Source organism: Rhinolophus sinicus, linkage group LG10 (genome assembly GCF_036562045.2).
Source record: "Rhinolophus sinicus isolate RSC01 linkage group LG10, ASM3656204v1, whole genome shotgun sequence".
NCBI classification, from domain to species: Eukaryota; Metazoa; Chordata; class Mammalia; order Chiroptera; family Rhinolophidae; genus Rhinolophus; species Rhinolophus sinicus.
This window is the reverse complement of record NC_133759.1, coordinates 35,771,988-35,794,568: the sequence shown is the minus strand read 5'-3', so window position 1 is coordinate 35,794,568 and position 22,581 is coordinate 35,771,988. Positions and strand designations below refer to the sequence as shown.

The window sequence follows — 22,581 nt, the reverse complement described above, 5'->3', positions numbered from 1 at the left end:
ATGTGTTAGATCCTGGGAATTCAGTAGTTTCTGCCCTCACTGAAGAACTTCCCAACTAGTGGAGGAGATGAACGTAGGAATAATCATAAATCAATATTGAAAAAAGAGTGACAGAAATATCCACAAAGGAATAAGGGAGCATTAAGGAGAAATACCAACCCTGGCTGGGCGATAAGAGAAGGCTTCCTGGAGGAGGTGACTTCTGAGCTGAGTATTAAATGCTGTAAAAAATTAGCCAGGCATGGTATGTTTAGTTTAGGAAACCACAAGAAGTTTGGTGCAACTGGAGTGCAAGGTTGGAATGGCAAGAAATGGGGTCCAAAGGGAGATATAAACAGGATTCCAGAGAACTCTGAATGCCCTGTTGAGGAGCTTTGAGTTTATCCTGAGAGGAATGAAGATCCAAGGAGGGGTTAAAAGCTCAAATCTGATCATGCCTTTCCCTGCATTTGAGCTTTAAAAAGTTAATGACTAGGATGGAGAAAACATAGAAGGGGCCAGACTGGAGGAAGGAGGGTCCAGAGGGAGCTACTATGTCAGTTATCTAGTGAGAGATGTTGGCTTCTACTAGTTTTTCCCATGTCTGTAGAGAGAAGTGACTAAAACCAAAGGATGGAGGTAGAATTGACAGCTCCTAGATATTGAATAGATTGGGAGGGTGGAGGAGGAGGCAAACATGACTTTCAGGTTCTGGGTTTGAGCAATTGGGTGGCTGGCAGCACCTTGGCTGAAATAATGGAAAAGCGGAGGATGGGGTGGGGTCAAGACAAGCACAGTTGGAAGTGGTACAAAAAGAGGTTGCACGTATTCAGCTTGATACACTTGAATTCAGGATGCTTATAGAGGCAGGGGGTCTCCAGTATGTAAAGGATCTTTGTCTCAAGTTTATGGGTGTCAAGGGTATGGTACCATCTCCCCCACCTTTAGCATTTCAGTGGTAGCTGAGACCAGGAAGTGGGTGAGAACATTCAATGAGAGATTAAGGAGGTGTGGGGATATGCTCCTGGAGGAGACCCACATTTAAGGACCAGCACAAGAAAAAATAAATAGGGGGATACAGAGAGGGGAAATAGGTCAGAGAAGTGGTTCTGGAACAAACTATGGTCCTGTAAATGATGAAAGATGGAGTGGTCATTAAGCAGGAGTGCAGAAGAGTGAGTCATTGAGTTAATCATTGAAAAATGTCCCTTGGATTTAGCACCTGGAAGATCATTTGTAATCTCAGTAAGAGGCGTTTCAGTGGAGAACTTAAATCATAAGCTAGCTGTAGAATGAGGAGCAGGTAGGAAAAGCAGTGCATTTTTGCAACACCAAGAGCCTCGTTTTTTCATTTATAAAGTAGGTATGTCTTGCATAATAGTCATGGGAATTAAAGATTGCAGACAAAGCACATTAGCACAGTGCCAGGAACACACAGTAGGTTTTCACAAATGCTGTATTAATCATGTGTTCTGTCAATAGTATTAACAATAAGTATGTTAGGGATAATTTGCTTTGACTGGCTGGCCCTTTGTGGGCTGCCCATCTTTCGGTTTGGCCCCTGGATAAGCAAAGAAAGGCTTCCAGTTGGAGATACCTACTGGAGAGTAATAGTTAAAAGCCTGGGCTCTGGAGTTGGTATCTGGGTTGGTATCCAGGCTGTGCCACTTACTAGCTGTATCTTTTTAGGCAAGTCATTTAAACAATGCTTTAGTGAACTCATCTATAAATCAAAGACAGTTACAGAACAGTACTTAATTCACACGGCTGTTGTGAGGACTAAATGACATGCTACACTTAGAATAGGATCTGGCCAAGTATACAGCACATGTTAGCTGTGTCTCTCTTTATTACACCATAGGCCAGAATACTTGGTGCATGCGCTCCTTGATTCTTGTACTGTGAGTCAGTGACCACGTCTATGGCCTGACCTCTGGTCACCAGTTGCTTGTATAGTCTCTCACGGCATCCCTGGCGTCTGATTCTATCTCCCCTGGCCTTTGAGTGTGGACACACCCCAACTTGTGCTTCATACATGCTGGCCTCCACATCTGTCCCTAATCTTACTTTTGTCCTTCCAGTCCTGGCTTCCCAATTCCTTTCTCCTAAATGCATGTTTGTCCCCAGTTTCCAAACGTTAAAAAAGCCAATGTGTACTGGCTATCTACTAAGTGCCAGGAATTGTCCTAAAGGATTTCCATGATTATGTACATTTTCATGTATTATACAACAGACATGCAAGTTAAGATTTGATTCCCAACTTTTCAGAGGAGGACACAGGGCTCAGAGAAATTGATTTACTGTATATTGCAGAGCTAGTCAGGGATGGAGACAGGAATTCGAATCGAGGTCTAGAATTCCAAGTTCTTTTCACTCACTTTACTGCCTCCCGATTAGCACCAAAGAAGGGCTCACAATGTGGCTGAGGGGCACAAAGGGGTGAGTGATCCAAGGGATTAGCAAAGGCTTTAGAGGATAGACCTCAATATGGAGCTCCAAGGATGTACCCATGTGTTTGGGTAGGAGAGATGCACTCACAGTTCAGCATTCCATTTGGGAGAATGGCATGACAAGGCCCAAGGATAGAAAAGTTGAGGGGAATATTAACTGAGGAGGAAAAGGAAAAGTAACAGGAAATGGGAGAATAAACAAGACTCATTTAGCTATGTTGTAGGGGAGTAAGGAGAGTTGTTCACCAAACCGTGAAGTCTTGATAGTTAGCTCTTCCTGGGCCTGGGTCCCTGTCAAGATGTCCCTCCCCAGCGCTGCTATGCTGACAAGGCAGTACTGCCTACCGATCCTTCACAAGCCAGTGCAAGCAGAGTCTCTGTCCTGGGGTCAACACACCTCAAGGGGCACTGGGGGGAGAGGGGGTAATGCTACCTGCCTGCCACAGCTTTTGCATGAGTCCTTCTCAGGACTGGTTCATGACTCAACAAGGAATTCAGACCATCCACCTCCGCACGGGCCATGCCATTGGGTGAGGGCCTCTGGAGGCTGTGCCTCACTTACTAGCCTCTACTCTCACCTGGAATCCTCAACTCTGATCTTGTGTTTCTCTTCTGGCTTTGAGGTACTTCTTTCTATATCTTATCAACTGGTTGTGATCCCTGGTTGTCTGTGCTACACGCCAAAAACAAACTACCCTTGAACCTGTTGCCTGCACGTCTCAGGTTAATTTCCACTGCCTTTCAGAGTTGAAAGATCATCTGTGTCTGAAGATAAACTGCTGGAAAAATGAACCTATTTATCATAAGCAGGTACAGTCTAGAGAGAGGCATTTTTTCCTACTACACTATTTGCCACTTAAATATATTTAATTGGAAGGAAAAGCAAGGTAATAGAAGATTTTTACATAAAGGTAGAAGCAGTGGGGATGGATAAGGAGGTTGATGGTCAAGGAAGAGCCCTCTGAGCCCATAGGCCAGGACTAGAATGAAGCAAGGGAAGCATGAGGGCGCAAAATTTGAGGTACTCACTCTAAGAGCTGCGCATGTGTAGGACAGGTGGTCCTGGTGCCCTGGCGCAGACTACGTGATCCACAGTCCATTCCAACAACCCTTCCTTGCCCTACGTAACACAGAATAGTTCCCTGCCTTTTACAAAGATTCCTAAGTATCTGTCCTATGTTTTAGCACATGTGACATTTAGGTGTAACCCACTGTCTCAATTATATATTTTTTTAACACAGGATATTTAAGCAGTGGAATTCCCCTTGTCTTAGGGCCTTCTAACTCCTGCTTCTACAGATTGTGCTCTAGATGTAATTTCCACACACTTTCCAGCTCCGATTTTCCAGGTTCTTGCAGCCCTTTTTTACCTCCTCTGAACATACTTCAGTTTCTCAATTTCCTCCCTCGTTTATTGTCTGGCCACCAGTGCAGAGCACCAGGAATTTAACCTCCCTTAATCTCAATTCTTTCCTTAGGGTGTGATCCATTAAAATCCTTAATTAAGTCTGCCAAACTGTCCTCCTTCCTGTAGTTATAACTGATTTTTTCCTATGTGACATTCCCTAACAACTCTTCTTAAGATGGAGAATCAGGATTTATTCAGAATAGCCCTTTGTAGTTAAAAGTTCCACATTTAAATACAACAAATACCATTTTATTCAATTTTACAATTTGAAAATCCGAAATAATGCTCTGTAATAGTGAAGATCTTAACATAATTTTCATGATTTTGGTTGCTGTATTTTCACTCAACCACTGCTTTAATCCTAGTCATCAGTGGGCTATTCAGTGTAGCACACAATATGCTCAAAGGTCAACTTTAGCAGAGGCCTCCTTTGATCATTTTATATAAATTCACAGCCCCACTCTCTCTCCAAATCCCCCAACCCACACTATTGTTGCTTCAGAGCACTTCTCCATTAGGCATTACATTACTAGAAATGTTTCATGACAGCTTTTGGACAACTTTGTCCATTTGTTCACTATTATATTGCTAGGTTAGAACAGTCTGGTACCTGGAGCAATCAAATATCTGAGGTAAGTTGGCTGGATGGTTGGATAATGGACAAATATTTCTAAAAGCTATTTAAATAGACACACAATCATACACACAGATAGAACAGTTCAAAAATACTTTTTCATCTTGACACCAAGTGATTAGCATATGCCCCAATGAAATCAATTATTTGTTTTCTATAACATCCCTCTAATTTATAATCTGTAATAGAAAAAGTATCAAAACAAGTGTTTGCTTGGCATTATTTGCTCCTAGAAAAGACATGCTTATTCAAGGATTACTAACTTCTTCCCTAAGGGTTCAAAATTATTTAATAACCATTCCTGTGTTTCGCCTAAAATTGACAACACTTCAGTCTCATTCTAGAATCTACTTGTCTCCCTAATTTCCCAAAGGTTATCTGCAAATTTTCTACATGGTCTAAGGAATAAATTATCTAAGACCAGAGATTTATTTAAAGCAACTACATATCTTAACTACCTTAGATATCTATTTTTGTTTATGTGTGTTTGTTTCCGTTTGAATCATTATCATTCCATGAGGTACAAGAAAACAGGGAAAGAGAAAACTGAGTACTGTGTCTTTTTGTCTTCTGTAGTTATAACTACAAATAAAATTTGGAACATTATAATCAATATACTGAGACCAGCTTTCCCTGTGAGTTTTAAAAGTAATTTGAGTAGAAACATTTAAAAATCAGCCAGTTCAGTAGGTAAATGAAATGTTTGTGTTAAGTCATTGTAGGTATCAGGCCAATTCTGAAATATTTGAGATAATGAAAGTGCTCCAGCTGGCAAACACATTCTCAAAAACCCACTTTGGTTTGAAACATTTACCTCTGTGAACGTGGCCAATGATAACTGAAAAACTCCTGCTCTTCAAAATCTCACCAAGCCCAATTTAGGTGCTACTCATTAAACAAGTCTCAACAAACTATATGCTTTAAGATCAAAAGAACATCTTGTTAGTAAACTAGAAAAATGTTATTTTGGTTCCTTGGTCATTTGGTTTATATCATGTAGCAGCAAGCAATAAGGGTGTGTCATATACATATCTGTGTTTAGAAGATGACAGAGTTGAATCATACGGGTATAAACTTGCTAAACCAAGAGAAGCAGCTCATCAGAAGAGTTTCCTAGCTTGCCTTGCAATAGAATCAAATAATGGTTTCCCCCAGAAGTGGTAATGTGGCATTTTTTAAAGAATCCACTGCATGCTGTTCAAAACATAAAATTAGGATGTCATCTATCTTATATCAAATGTTCTTTGAGGAATAAGTGAGAACAGTTGTGAAGCCATCTGGAAATAGTTAAAAGATCTACAGTAGTACCTGTTTTCGAACATCTCCATTGACGAATATTTCAGTTTAAGAATGCCGTAAACCCGGAAGTAAATGCTTCGGTTTTCTAACACGCCTCGCAAGTCAAACATATCACGCTGTTTCCACTGAGTGCAAGATCGTGAGGCCTAGCTGTCAGCTGTTTTCGAACGTTTCAGAACTCGAATGATCTTCCGGAACGGATTATGTTAAAAAACTGAGGTACCACTGTACATGAATACAAGATTACAAAGTATCCCCTTATCTTCTAGCAAAATATTAAAGTGGAAAAGTTAGAGCAGGCTGTAATGCTACATTCCTCATTTATTGATTTGGATATTGCATTTGAAGTGTTTCTGATAAATGACAGTTTGCAGATTCCAAATTGAAAACTCCATGTTACAGCTAAAATAGGGAGCAACAGTAACTGCATTTGGAGAGGTGAACTAGGAGAATAAGGGTTGGGAAAACGTTCTATGGTGTTTTTTTTTTACCATATACATTAGTAAAAATAAGGGGACCATTCATACTGGGTTCCATATAGTTGCCTTGTAGGTATTCATCTCCAGTATTGTCAGCTTCTCATTTTTCAGTGGAAACCAGAACTCTAATATGTTAACAATTACTTTTTAAAGCACTGTGTGAGTAGAACTATTTCATTGTACCCTGAACAGAGCACCCTGGCCAAGATCGGGGGAGCTGGAATGGCTGTGAATGGTGATGGTGAAATTCAGACTTCTAAACTGAAGGAGCTGGGCTTGCGGGTGGGGAGGCAGGAGCAAGAGGTGCCCTTTCCTTATTCTCACAAAGGTGGTCCTGCTTCTTTGCAATCTCTGTATTAGATGATAGAATTAGAGCATTAAAGTTAGAGATAATTATGTGCCATATAAGATGACCTTATTCTAACAACTCCAGTTGCTTGTCTGCTATGCTTTTTTATTCTTCCAACAATGGCAATGGATTGCATTTAGCCTTCCTATTCTGTTTAGTGATATATCTGTGACACACTCTCTTCAATAGTCCCGGGTTCCTGTGTTACTGCGTATAGTGAAAGATGTGAGATATACATATATATATGATATATATATACAAACACACATATATATATGATATATCTATATCTATAACTATATACACATTCAGCTGAACCTTAAGGATAACCTTCTAAGGAAAAACCTTCCAAGATTTTGGAGTTCTTTGTAGAAGTGGGTTGGGCAGGGTAATGTGTTGTATGTATTTAAATTGATAGCTAAGCATCTCCTCACTTGTAGAAGAAAATTTCTGTAATACTGCCCTTCCCAGGACTCTGCTCTAAAAACAGGCACACAGAGGGCAAAGTGTCATTATAAAGAGTATACCAGGCTGCAAATAAGGAAACCTAGTTTCTAATATAAATCCTGTGACTGGCGAGCTATGTGGATATTTTCTAAAGCTGTTCTAATTCTTATGAAAAGTGCTTCAAGTAAAATTCATGCTTATAAAAACAGCCATTGGTATAAGGATTGGTTTAAGGCTTTTAAAAATTGATAAAATGTTGATGTACAAAATTAAGTAGTTCCCAGTGAGATTTTCATCCCCTAGTAAGAAGAGCATACAATAGATATTACTGGCACACATGGGCTATCTGGAAACTCTCTCGTTATTATAAATCTAATTATAGCACCAAAATATGCATTCTGTTTCCAGTACTACTCCATTCCTAGCTACATCCTCAAAATCTTTAACATCAGCTCAGTGAGGTTTGTTATAAACAGTCCATGTCTGTGATACAAAGTATTATTGCTCCTTTAGAAAAAAAAACCATGAACATCCATTTTTAAAATTAAGAATTGAGGAAAACAACAGACGGAGAAAAGCATCATTAAATGTTTGTTTAAAATTAAATAAAAAGATGTTGACCACCTAGTCATTTTACAACCACTTTAAAACTGTTTTCTTCAATTTATATTCAAGTGATTTTATAGCAAAAAAGATAAGCATACTTGATGTTTATTCCCATTAAACTTATCTATTTATAATCAACTTAATAAACAAAAAGGAACAGAGATAGATAATGAAATATAAAAAAGGCTTTAAAAGCAGATGTGATGAAAGTGAAAAAACTGTGTATCAATGTCTTAATTACATTTGCTAACTCCTGTTGCTTAGTGGGAGAAGCCAGGGGTGCCACCCAGTGGCAACGTCTTTTAAAATGATTTTAAGATTAAAACAAAACAAAACAAACAAAAAAAAAACCTTCAAACAATTAAATTTTAAAAACCAATAAAACAAAAACCTCATGAATTAGATGAATTAAATTTTAACATCAGTAATTCTACTATATTAAATATCTGTTCATAACATTAAGAATGGAAACATTCATTTGCTTAAGATGCATTGTGGGGGGAAAAAAGATGCATTGTGGAAATTTTTGAAAATATATGACTTCCTACTATCGAGTAAGTTTTAGTGTTTTCAATTAAAACACTAAAGGTTACTTTGCTTAAACTTAAATCTCCAGAATTAATAATGGAGGGGAAAGCTGTTACCATAAAATACAACTGGTTTTCTTCTGTGACCTACAGAAATAGATTCAATACTCTACAGTAGCCTCTCATCCATACACTCAAACTTCTGCTTGGTAAATAAAAACATAATAGAAGCACCTGTAACAGTAAGATTTAAAAAATACTTTTTTCTAACCAGGAGCACATTCCACCTTTTCCTTGGGTATATATCAATTTTAGCGTCCCAGTCAACAAAACTGAAAGCTGAAAGGAAGACATGAAAATAGTAGAAATACTATGCCTGATAATTATTGATTTTGAGGGATGGCGTGAGGGGGAAACCAAGTATCTCTCACTGCCTCCTATTTCCCCACAATTGGGCCATAGCTCTTTTCACATTGGCACAAATATAATATATCCTAATACAAGATGCTTTGGTAAAATCACACTAGGTGAAAAAAATAACAATAGAGCATCCATTTACAGTTTAAAAGCTAAATATCTGAGGCTGCTTTGATCTCTTGAATAAACAAATGAGAAGCACTAAAAAAATTCTTAGAAATTTAGAGATTTTTGTTTCCAACAGTTGTAAATTAAAATTGTACAAGATGTTTTTCTGGCCTGTGTCTCATTTGTTTTGCTTTACAGTAAATACAATGAATTTTTAAAAATAATGGCAGACACAACATACTTGATATTTACAATAGCTTGTAACAAATACAATACCTGAAAACAATTTCTAATTTTCCATTTATTATTGCTATTTAGTCACAGAAAAGATTAACAGTCTCCAAGAAATTTATTTTAGCATATGCCATATATTGATATAATAATTTTATATGTAGAGAAACCACCGAGGAAGTAACTAATATGGTGTTCTTACAAGGAAACAAAGGAAAGGCAATAAAGAAATTCTTCCATAAAAAGACTTTTGATCTGCATCATTTTTTCCAAAATATAAAACCTTAATATTAGAAGCAAAGAGAAAAACAACAAAAGAAACAATAAAACAGAAGACCAAGGATAAGGAATTGCTCTATGCAGATGTTTTGCATATGTAGTATATATGTATGGACTGAGTTACAATAAAAATACTTATTATAGTCACTTCTCATATAGAGTTAGAAATAGCAATATCCAATCTAGCATGACTGGACTGACATTTTCTCAGTCTTCAATTACATGATGAATAAGAGCTATGCAGCAGTCATTTCTGGTCAGCAGTATCATGATAAATGCTTGATAAGATATAATTTTTCTCCTTGTTCACTTGTAAAAATTGGTGCCTTTTTGTAATGTTCTACAAGTTCTTCCATGGTGCTGAATTTACGCTGCCCAATGCAGTAGACAGTCTCTTTTAGTTGGACTTTAAAATGCTTGTTTTTCCCTTGTGCTTTTAGTGACACTGAGAAATCATTTGGCTAAAAGAGAAAAAACATGTAGTGTAAACATTTTGAAAGACATCTATTAGCATTTTAATATTAAACAGCTAAAATATGAGCACTCACTAAGTACTAGGCACTATGCTAAACTATTTACATAGATTACCTCCTTTACGCCTCAAAACCCATTTTACAGATAAGAAAATTGAGGCTGAAGGAAGCTAAGTTGTCCAAGATCCATCTAGTTAACAGATCCAGGATTCAAACCCAAGCAGTCAGACTCCAAAGTCACTTAACTAATATGTTCTACCTAATACCCATAACAAATCCTTTAGTTTAACATCTGAAGCACAAGAGCTATCTTCTGTCCAGTCAGATTACTGGAGAAACACATGAGAAAATCCAAGACATCCATCCTTTTTCAATTAGTAGCTAACAGCAGCTGTCTTACAGAGTAGCTGAGATAATATTCTGAATTCTCAAAGATGAAGGACACAAAAATGAGAATTAACGTAAATTTAGGAGAGGTCATAAACTCAAATGCCTACAAGGGGCAAAATGAAAATGAAACAAGTGACAGAGTAGATGGACAAAAGATACTACAGTCACTCTTCCCTATCATCAACTACCCACTCTTCCTGAGGGATTATGTACAGGCGCCAGGCTAAAGGAGGTGGCCACTTAGCGGTGATTGCAGGAATAAGGGCTCAATGATGACAGGATTTTCTATTTTAAAAGGGAATCTGATTCCTGAATTTTTATATAATATATCTCCCAATATTTAAATACTGACAGTAAATTCATGTTTAAAAAACATTGTACAGGTCAAACAAAATATGCCTGAGATTTTTACTTTAAAAATTCTACTGCTAAAATTAATACATTTGGCTAATACACTCAATATCTACAAGAAAATACATAGTGTTCTGCAATTAAGTTACTTCATTAATTAGGCTTTTTCTAACCTAATTTTTTTTTGAGCAATCTGTTTCAATCAGAAGCTTCCTTTTATATAGTTATTGCCAAAGTTTCAAACAGTGGACTTCTTGGAAACATCCCATACTTACGGTTACTTCACCACCCACTCCAAGGTCACTCCCTTCCTAACCCCTCTGCTCACTGCTTGTCTTTGAAAGCAGGGCCAGGTCAGGCATCTAACAGAAAACCAATCCAATCACTCTTCCCTGTCACTAACCATCTGCTCTTCCTGAAGGGTTAGGTACAGGCTCCATTTCCTGAAATTCATATTGGCAGTTCAATTAATCTCAGTCTCTCCTCTTTCCTTTACACATAATACACACCCCAACGTGTACCACTTTAGGTTTTTATCTCTTTTGACCTTTTGTACAATCACATATTCACTTTCGTACAACTACATACACACAAAGCAATACTAATCATGATCCGGAAAGTGGAAACATAGTGGTATCTTTCCTTTATTAAGGAAAAATAAAGGCCATCTGTAAGGGAAATGAGTATCAAATTCTAATATCCTAGACAATACCCCAAAGAAGCCCACATAACTATTTTCTTATTCAATTTTTATGGTTTTATAGTTTTGTTTTACTAGTATTAGAATAAAATTTTTTATTGCAAATGCATTTTAAATATCATGATTGTTAAATTTGAGGTACATAGTAAAAGTGAATTCCAACTTCCAAACAACAAATTTATGAAGAAACTTAAATACCACTTTTTAAAATTTAGAGATTTTCTTTATCATAAGGACCACAGTGCATCTAATATGCAATTTAAGAAATGTTTTCCCAGTTTTGTCTACTATATTGTTCTACTTTCAATGAAGAAGCCAGTGTTAAATGTTCTCCATTTTTTCAGCTGAATGTAAAAAATATTTCAGGAATGCAAAACCAACAGAACTAGACAAAGCCAAACAATCCAGTGTAGTATATCTGCTAGGACTATATTTTATTCAAAATAAATACAGTTGGAATGAACATTGAATTTAGCTTCAGAACATTTATGCTTATGTTCCAGCTTACTACCTGGTTAATTTCAGGGAAGCTACTTAACCTTTCCAATCCTCTATTTTATTTTTTTTAATACCCAGAGCACTATTTTCATTTACCTTTGAAAACCAACTTACCGAAGACTCACTATCACGAATGAGGAAATCACCTTCGTGCCCTCTTTCATTTAATGCCATTTCTGCTTGATGCCTGGTGACTTTCCCATAATACCAAGGATTGCCAGCGAACTTTCCAGTGAGTGAAGGCCTAATGTAATCACACTGTGGAGGTGATGGTTCCAAACCTGAGGTTAATGGATTATTCTGCATAATGGTAACATAGTTTTTTGGCACCAGACCAACCATTCCATTGATCTTCCTGCATTTCCACCACTCAGGGTCATTTTCAGGTTTTTCAATAACATCCATTACATCTCCTTTCTCAAAATTAAGTTCTTCATCATTGGATGAGCTGAATGGGTAAAGAGCCTGAACCACATGCAACACTTGTCCAGTATTTAGGTTATTGACGACTGCTGCTAATTTCTCTGACAGAGAACCCACATGGTCACCCAAAGGACTGTCACCTTCCTCAGTTACATAGTTTGATGGGAACCATCCAACTTGTCCATTGTAGCTACCCCGCCACCACCCATCACTGCATTTCTCCATGACGATCACCTTCGTCCCTTTTATCAACGATAATTCATCCTCTCTCTCTGCCATGTAGTTAAATTTCACATGCGCAGGCATGTTGAGGTCATAGAGACGTTCTCCTGGGTCAACAAAGCTATCATCAGCAGGAGATGCAGAATCTGGCACACTATGTTTTCTTTTCACTTTTCCAATGCCTGTTTAAATAAAAAGGGTTAATGAGAAGACAAAACAATGATATCCAAAAAACCATCAATCTATTCATTATTCAAAAAAGATCTTCAACTCTCGTTTAATCTTTTAAATTTAGATAATAAATGTCTTTCTTTTTTACATCTCTATGACTTATTTTAACAATTTGCACTTTTGACCACCCCCTTCACAAATTCTCTTTCCATAACCAAACACTTAACTGTAGTTATTATATGAAAGTTTACCTTCTCATCTTTTTTTTGTCAAAGGCCCTGAAATAACTGCATAACGTAATTAAAAAGTTGTTGTGAATTAATAAATTTTCTCTTAAATGTAAATGTAGATTATTTCTCATGTCTACAATAAGTACATAAAGGCTCCACTAAACCCATATTCTTTTTGTCTTACTTTTTAACCTAGAGTCTACAATTCGCTGTGCAGAAATAAAACACTAACTTAAATTACAACTTGATATGCAATATAAATTGTAGTTATGTCTACCATTTGCTTTCTTAGTTCCAAGACCCAGGTTGCTCTATTTACCTCTTATGTTTACTTTAAAATATTATTTACTTGTTTGCCTCCCCTCACTCCATTCACATGTAAACTCCAAAAGGGCAGAGATTTTGTTTACTTTGTTCATGGATATAATCCCAAAGATCTCACATAGTAGATGCCTAATATATATTTATTGAAAGAAATGAGAAAGTCACCAAATGGTACTATTGTCACAAATGTATGCTACATCAACTTCACTCAGGCATTTTCACTGCAGCTCATTTCTTAGCACATGACGGTGTTCTACTTTTACCGAGAAAACTGAGGCATTCCTTGGTAAAATTTCTCAAATACCTTCTCACTCTCTCAAAACTTTCTCATTACCTTCACTCTTTTTCTTCACCCAAGTTTCTAAGCACTGATCCTTCTGGGTTCTAGATACCACCTTTCCTGCCTCTTTTAGGATTCTTGGCCATCCTTTTTTTCCTTCCTATTCAGTCCCTTCTATTATTTTTAAAAACATACTCAGATTGCTTCTATTCCAAAATACAGTTACTTCAACTCTGCTACTCCTTTTCTTTCTTTCTTTCTTTTTTTTTTTTTTATTAAATTTATTGGGGTGACAATTGTTAGTAAAATTACATAGATTTCAGGTGTACAATTCTGTATTACATCATCTATATATCCCATTGTGTGTTCATTGCTACTCCTTTTCAACTATGCTATTATTTATAAAGTTGTCTTCCTTTTATCCTTCAACCTGTTCACCACTCACTCACTCACTCCTAACTCCTTATATAATCGGGTCACCTATGTCTACTATTGTACTAAAACTACTCAATTAAAACCATTCTTATGAAACTGTCATCTCTTTACTGCTAAATCAGTACCTTTTAGAGTACTCAGTCTTTTTAAACTCCATGCAGCAACCAAGATCACAGATTACTTTCTCCATCATTTTCTCCTTTACCTTCCCTGAGAGTCTCTTGTTTTCCCTACTGACCTGTTTAAATATTCTTGGGGTCTCGTCTGGGCTCTTCTAAACCTTGTTGTAAAATTGCATTGTATCTGTTTACTTGTCTATCTCCTTAATAAGAGAATGAGCTTCCTTGGGGGGAAAAACTGGATCTTATTACCTTGTATATGCTTAGCAGTACATACACTAGTAGTAGGAACAAAATGAATGAATGCTGAATGAATAAATGAATGATTCCTCAGTTGAAAGTGTTTCCCAAGATGCCATACTTGGATTTCCCCTCTATTTCAAAGAAATCATACACTTTAATTTTCTATAACTTCCATACAGAGGGTTCTAAGGTCCCTATGCAGCTCTAAGCTCTTTCTGGAAATCAAGCACTACAATTCCAATCGTCACTAGAAATCTACATAATGTACCATCAGCACCTCAAATACAAACACCTACATCAAAATTCCATAAATCAACTCCCTCCCTCCTAATTTCCTTAATTCTGGTTAACGGTATCACCATCCTAAAAAAAATCCCCACATTAAGGATTTCTGCAGAATAGAGAACTCTAGGCCTCCATCTCTCCAAAAAAGTAATTAATGAGCTGGCAAATATTGTCAGAATTAACTTTTTGCAGAACTCTGGAATCTATTTAAAAACTTATAAAAACTAGGGCAAGACTTAGTGAAGAAGCTGCCACTTTGTAGTAAGAGAACATTGTAGCATTTTAAGTTACCTGCCTAGCATCTCTTACGTCCCAAATCAGCAGTGGCTGTGAGGATGGCAACCTGTACTCCTAATGCTAGAAGAAGTAACACAAATCTTATTGACAAAGAATTGGACTGTGGGTTTCAACCTATCTGGCAGCAACCTAAAGGACCAGCACAATGGCTTGCCTTGGTTTCGCCCAACTCGGAGCATTCCCAGGCTAGAGTGCCTTTTGCTAAAATCATTTAATTGATGCAATGGCTTGGGGCAAGGGACAATAATTGGGACAAGGAGTACACATACTGAAAACCCTGGGAAGGAAGAGTTTGGGATAGGATATATGTGGGGTAATAAGGGCTTTAAAAAAAACTCCTGTGTATACCAGAGAATCAAGAATGCCATACACACATGTTCAGGAAAGGCCCGAGAAGCCCCTAAGATTTCATCTATGGCTGACCTTAGGATTCTGAAGAAGCAGTAAGTGAAATCTAAGGGAGAGTTATAAATAGCCTGGTTAAGTGATGAAAAGAATATCATTTTTCTTTGTGGTTCCAGGTACTTAAGCAAACTGTCAAAACACTAGCTGACCAATAAGCAAACAGATTTCAGTGGCCACACATGACAAAGAATACCGATTTTACAAAAATAGTTTGGAAAAGTCACTAAAGAAGCAAAATAACAACCTACAATAAGAAGCAACAACAAACCCTAGAGAGGGGGCAGAATCTGGAGGGGAAAAAACTATCAATCAAAAATTCTATATCCATCAAAACTGTTCTTCAAAACTGAAGAAGAAATTAAGACACTATCAGATAAACAAAAACTGAAGGAGTGTCTGTCACACTAGACCTGCACTATAAGAAATGCTAAAGAGTCTTCCAGGCTGAAATGAAAAGACACTAAACAGTAACTTGAAGTCACATGAAGAAATAAAGAACTGTGGGGAAGATGTTAGGAAAATTTGCCTTCATTGGCTGATACAGCTTCCAGGGCTGTATCATTGTTTTATGCTGTCTGTTTCTCCCTTATGCGGTGATGATAGTTCCCTCATGAGGCTTGTTAGGTTTCTCCCTCATGAGGTGATGCTTAAGTCTGTCTGTTAGCTTTTTGTTCCCTCACATGAGGTGCTGTTGTTTTTCCCTCACGTGAGGTGATGGTTAGCTTTTTGTTCCCTCACAGGAAGTACTGTTGTTTTTCCCCTCATGTGAGGTGATGGTTAGCTTAGGGTTAAGAAAAATTCTCCCTCATCTCAGCCCCAACAGGAGAAATATGGGATGATGTTGCTTTCTGTTTACCCCGCATCAGCAGATGAGGTGAAGAAGTAACTAAGTTATATCAGAATGACCTGACAGGAACGTTGCCAGGCTATGGAAGGCCTTGAGCCAATGGTCCCAGGCGAGAACAGTAGGTATTGTTTGTCCGAATAAACTGGCCCTCAGCCGGATAAGCAATATTTTTATCACAGTAACTGCCGAACCCTCCCGGAACTGACCATTGGCGGGGGAGGGGCAGGGGTGACAGAGGCAGGAACAAGAAACTTGGCTCAAAAGTACATCTGAAGAGATACATAAGACAGACCTCAGTTGGCAGTGCATTCGTCATTCATCATTGGTGATTCTTCATCATTCTAGCATTCTTGGGAACTTGCATGCAACAATGGGAGATTCCTCAGTTTTCCAGCCGCGGACCTTGTGAGGTCTGGCTGGTTCCTGACCTCTCCAGTGTTGTTTCCCCACAGTTTGGTGAGCTTCTTCAGCATAACATTGTTATTAATGTGTATAGTGTAGTCTTAGCTGCCTTTATTGGGAACTTGTATACAGCTTGTAACTTGCAGTATCACGCCCACTGTAATTGTTGCTATCCTATAGAATTTATTACTACTTTTGGTTATTCCTTATTAACTTTCTTTGTATATTTAGCCAAGTGATTTGTGGTCAATAGTAATATTGGTCAGTAATATATTTATATATATAAAAGCCTTTTAAACTTGTGTGTGTGTGTGTACTCCTGTTTTCCCCACTCCCACAATGGTAAAGGTAGCCACATTCATAAATATAAAAGCCACTACTATTACATTTTTGGCTTGTAAGTCTTCTTTTCTTTCCTTTATGATTTAAGATTCTAATGTATGAAACAATAATTTCAAACCTAGATTAATGGGTACACAATGTATAAAGATGGAACTGTAAAGAAGCAGAGTTTTATATACTACTGAAGCGAAGTTTGTATTACTTGATTGTTAAAAAGTTAAGATGTTAATTATAATCCCCAGGTGATCACTGAGGAAAAACTAAAAAATATATAGAAAATAAAATGAGAAGGGAAACAAAATTTTAAATCAGAAAAAAAAAAAATCAATTACAAAAGAAGGGAGTAATAGAGGAATTGAGGGGAAAATGGTATAAGGCACAAAGAAAACAAGTAGCAAAATAGCTGAAGGCCTTCCTTAACAGTAATTACTTTATACATAGATAGATTAAAATGTTGGATTAAAAGGCAGAGAATGGCAGAATGGATTTAAAAATGTGATTCAACTCTATGCTATCCACAAGACACTCACTTTAGATCCAAAGATTCAAACAGGTTTGAAAGTGAGAGGATGGAAAAAGATATTCCATGAAAATGGCAACCAAAAGAGATCTCAGGTGGCTCTACTGATATCAGACAACATAGACTTTAAGACAAAAGTTGTTATAGGAGACAAAGAAGAACTTTATTATTTATTGTTAAAAGAGTCAGTCCACCAAGAATATGTAACAATTATAAATACAGACACATCAACAGCAGAGCCGAAACACATATAAAGCAAAACTGACAGAATTAAGGGGAGAAACTGACAGTTCTACAACATAGAGACTTCAATGGCTCACTCTCAGTAATGGGTAGAACTAGACAAAAGATCATTAAAGAAATAGAGGACTTGAAAAATACTATAAGCCAACTAGAGCTAACAGGCATATACAGAACACAGGTAAACAACAGCAGAATACGTATTTTTCTTCAGTGCTGCACATGCAACACTTTTCAAGATAAACCATATGTTAGGCCACAAGACAAATCTCAATAAATCTCAAGAGATTGAAATCACATAAAATATCTTCTCTAACCACATGGAATGAAACTAGAAATCAATAACAAAAGAAAAAATGAAAAATTCACAAATATATAGAAATTAATTAACACTCTCAAACTTATGGGTCAAAAAGAAATACAGATGAGATTGGAAAATACTTTGAGACAAATTAAAATGAAAACACAACATACCAAAACCTACAGGCTGCAGCAAAGCAGCGCTGAGAGCAAAATTTATAGCTCTAAAGGCTTACATTAAAAAAGAATATTGATCTCAATCAAAAACCTAACTTTACTCCTTAAGGAACTAGAAAAAGATCAAGCTAACAGAAAGGAAGCTAGCAGAAGGAAGAAAATAAAGATTAGAGCAGAGGTAAACACAAAGAGACTATAAAAACAACAAAGAATCAATGAATCCAAAAGTTGGTACTTGAAAATATCAGCAAAACTGACAAATCTTTAGCTAGACTGACCAAGAAAAAAACAGAGAAAAAACTCAAATTAGTAAAATCAGAAATGAAGTGGGGACATTACTAGAAACTTTACAGAAATAAAAAAAATAAGACAACACTACGAACAACTGTATGTCAAGAAATTAGATCACTTAGATGAAAAGGATAAACTGCTAGAAACACAAACTACCAAAACTGACAGAAGAAATAGAAAATTTGGACAGACCTGTAACAAGTAAAAGATTAAATCACTAAGCAAAAAACTTCTCAACAAGGAAAAGCCCAGGACCAGATAACTCGACTTGTGAATTCTACCAAACATTTCCTTCTCAAACTTCTACAAAAAAGAGGGAATATTTCCTAACTCATTCTGTGAGGCCAGAAACTAAAGCCAGATATAGACATCACAAGAAAACTGCTGACCAGTGTCCCTGATAAATAGAGATGCAAAAATCCTCAGCAAAATAGAAGATTCTCATTATTAATGGTAGTTATGTTCTATAAAGTCACCATGAATAACTGAATTAGCAAATACTGAACCACTGCACCTAGGGGAAATACAGTGCTAGATTTTCCAAGCTTCTGTTTACAATATTTTTGTCAACCAATCAATATATAACCTTGTTTTATGTGTGTTTCTCTTTAAAGACACTTTAATATAAACTGTTGATTCATTATCATTGAATTCACAACCACCAACACTATAACTCATGCCTGGAGTGAAGCTTACCTAATACGTGTATTTTTTCTGTAAGGCAAATCACAGTGTGTTTTTTTAACTTAGTAACACTAGAGAACACTTTAGTCCTATGCTTGGGACCACTTTAAACAGCAAAATCATCCCCAAAATCACACACATAAAAACCCCCCCAAAAACCATGGTGCTAAATAAACAGACTGTGAAAAGGACACCTATTTACAGTATGAGAGCTGAAACAAGAGGCAGAGCATTACCTTGTTCAAACTCAGCTGGCAACATGTGCATCAGGCAACTCAAATTTTTTGCCACTCTGCACATGTCTGCAAAAGCACAGCAAGTATCAATTTGGGGCTTACAAATAAATTTTAGCAAGTAGGCAAATTCACAATATGGAGTCTGCAGAAAATAAGGATCATCTATACTAGCAAATTAAATAAATACAGCAGCATATTAACAAAATTGTACATCATGACCAAGTAAGGTTTGTCCCAGCAATGTAAGGGTGGTTCAACATACGAAAATCAATGTTATACACCATATTAATAGACTAAAGGGGAAAGAAAAAACACATGATCATTGCAACTGATGCAGAAAAAGCACTGGACAAAATCTAACACCTTTTCATGACAAAAAGAGTCAGCAAAGTAGGAACAGAAAGGAATTTCCTCAACATAATAAAGGGTATTTATGAAAAACCCAGTTAACATCACACTCCATAGTGAAAAGACTGGAAGTTTTCCCCCTAAAATCAGGAACAACACATGGATGCCCTCCTTCACCATTTCTATTCAACACTGGAAATAACAGCCAGAGTAATTAGGCAAGAAAAAGAAATAATTCAAACTGGAAAGAAATAAAATAATTTTTATTCACAGATGACACGATCTTATATAGAGAAAATCCTAAAGAATCCACAAAAAGTTAGAATAAATGAATTCAGCAAAGTTGCAAGATACAAAATCAACACACAAAAATCAGCTGTATTTCTATGCACTAGCAATGAACAATCTGAGAGGAAATTAAGAAAACAAATCCATTTATAAATAACAAGAATACACAGGAAGAAATTTAATCAAGGAGGTACAAGACTTATACACTGCACACTACAAACTATTACTGAAAGAAATTAAAGACCTAAATAAGTGGAAAGACATTCTGTGTCTATAGATTTAAAGACAAGAATTTAGATAGCAATGCTATCCAAAGTGATCCACAGATTGAATGCAATCTTTAGCAAAGTTCCAATACCTCTTTTTTGCAGAAATGGAAAAGGTGATCCTAAAATTCATATGGAATTGCAAGGGACCCCAAATGGCCAAAACAATCTTGAAAAAGGAAAATGAAGTTGATGGACTCACACTTCCCAACTTCAAAGCTTACTACAAAGTCACAGTAATCAAAACAGTGTGGTACTGGCATAAAAGGACAGACATAGACCAGTGGAATAGAACTGAGAGTCCTGAAATACACCCATATATCCATGGACAAATGATTTTCAACATGGATGCAAAGACCGTTTAATAGGAGAAAGAATAGTTTCTGCACAAATGGGGTGGGGACAAATGGATATCCACATGCAGAAGAATGAAGTTGGGACTCCTACTTCACAACACGTGTAAAAATTAACTCAAAATGGATCAACGACCCAAATATAAGAGTTAAAACTTAAAAAAAAAAAAAAAAAAAAAGTTAAAACTTTAAAACTCTCAGAGAAAATATTGGGTAAAGTCTTCATGACTTTGGATATATAGCAAAGAATTCTTAAGATTTGACAGCAAAAGAAAGAAAAAAAAAGATAAATTATACTTTACTAAAATAAAAAACGTTTGTGCAAAGGACACTATCAAGAAAGTGAAAAGACAAACTACAGAATTAGGATAACCCACAGAACTAGAAAAGAATTACTTGCAAATCGTAATTCTGATAAGGGTACATATCCAGAACATACAAAGAACTCTCAGAACACAACAGAAAGAAAAACATCCTATTTCAAAAATGGGCAAAGGACTTGAATAAACATTTCTCTGATGAAGATATAAAAAAAATCCTCTTTCAAAAATGAGCAAAGAACCTGAATAAACATTTCTCTAATGAAGATATACAAATGCCCACAAAGCACGGGAAAGCTGCTCAACATCAAAACCACAATGAAATACTATACTACTTCACACCTACCACAATGTTTCCCTGAAAATAAGACCTAGCCGGACCATCAGCTCTAATGCATCTTTTGGAGCAAAAATTAATATAAGACCCAGTATATTATATATTCTATCATATTGTATCATATTATATCATATTATATTATATACCGGTCTTATATTAATTTGCTCCAAAAGACACATTAAAGCTGATGGTCTGGCTAGGTCTTATTTTCGGAGAAACACAGTACGATGGCTACAATAAAACCAAATGACAACCAAAAAAAAGAAAAAGAAAGAAAGAAAAGGAAAATAATGTGTTGGTGAGGATATGGAGAAACTGGAACCCTTCCTACATTGCTGGTCAAAATGTAAAACGGTGAAATTGCTGTGGAAAACAATCTGATGGTTCCTCAAAATGTTAAACACAGAATTACTTTATGATTCAGAAATTCTACTCCTATCTACCCAAATTCTACTCCTATATACCCAAAAAGAACTAAAAAAGGTATTCAAACAAATACTTGTTACACAAATGTTCATGACTTCAGTACTCACAACAAACAAAAGGTAGAAACAACCCAAATGTCCATCGATGAATGGATAAACAGTGATATATATAATGTAACATTATTCAGCCATACAAGCGATGACGTAATGATACATGCTACAACGTGGATGAACATTAAAAAGAGTATGCTAAGTGAAAGAAACCAGACACAAAACATCACATATTGTATAATTCCATTTATATGAAATAGCCAGAATAGGTAAATCTATATAGACAGAAAGATCAGGCTGCAGGAAGCGGGTGATAGGGATTGCCTGCTTAACAGGAATGGGTTTCCTTTTGAAAATGGATTGGAATTGGATGTGATGGTTGCATATCATTGTTAATGTACCAAATGCCACTGAATTATATACTTTAAAATGGTTAATTGTATATTATATGAATTTTACCTGATAAAAATTTTTTTCTTAAAAGATTCCCACATCAAATCCTTAAGAATCATCGTGTCTTCACTTTCCATTCCCACTATTCACATGCTAGTTCAGGTCTATTATATTGTGTTTGAGCCTTCACTACCCTCTACTAGTTTCCTGACTAATCCAAAATGTCCTATTTCAACCCATCTTCCATATCACCCAGTCTATTCTTACATATACAGCTGCAATCAATGATGCTATTGCTCAAGAGCCAGTAGTGGCTCTTCACTGCCTATTAAATCAAGAGAAATATTCTGCTTAGAATCTATAGCCCTCTCTAGAATGTCTTTAGCCTTCCATTCCAGGCTTGTGGTATAGACTTGAAAACAGTACAGACCTTGAATCACCTTTTGGGTTCAGATTCCAGCTATAACACTTAATTAACTGGAATCTTGAGCTATTTCACTTCTCTAAGCTTATAAATGGAGAAAACACCACTCACCATGGCAGTGTTGCGAAAACTGAATAATGTAAAGTAATATCACAGTAAATACAGTAAATGTTAAACAAAAAGCATCTTTCTATATGTCCTGCACTGAAACTATTCTAAATTTTTAATAAAAGTGGGCCACTTAAATCCCCTAAATAGATACTTCCACCTTCATGACT

At 36.4% G+C, this 22,581-nt stretch overlaps 1 protein-coding gene across 2 annotated transcripts in view; it reads right to left on the bottom strand.

The window, feature by feature from the left end:
- Positions 1–8,797: 8,797 nt before the first annotated feature.
- Positions 8,798–22,581, bottom strand: part of NCK1 (NCK adaptor protein 1) — an 80,248-nt gene continuing 66,464 nt past the window's right edge. For both annotated transcript variants that reach the window (XM_019747922.2, XM_019747938.2), the window contains 2 exons: positions 11,740–12,452; positions 8,798–9,674 (listed from right to left, as the gene is read on the bottom strand). In XM_019747922.2, the coding sequence (XP_019603481.1) occupies positions 9,480–9,674; positions 11,740–12,452 (908 nt within the window). In that variant the 3' untranslated portion in view covers positions 8,798–9,479. The remainder of the gene's footprint in view (positions 9,675–11,739; positions 12,453–22,581) is intronic.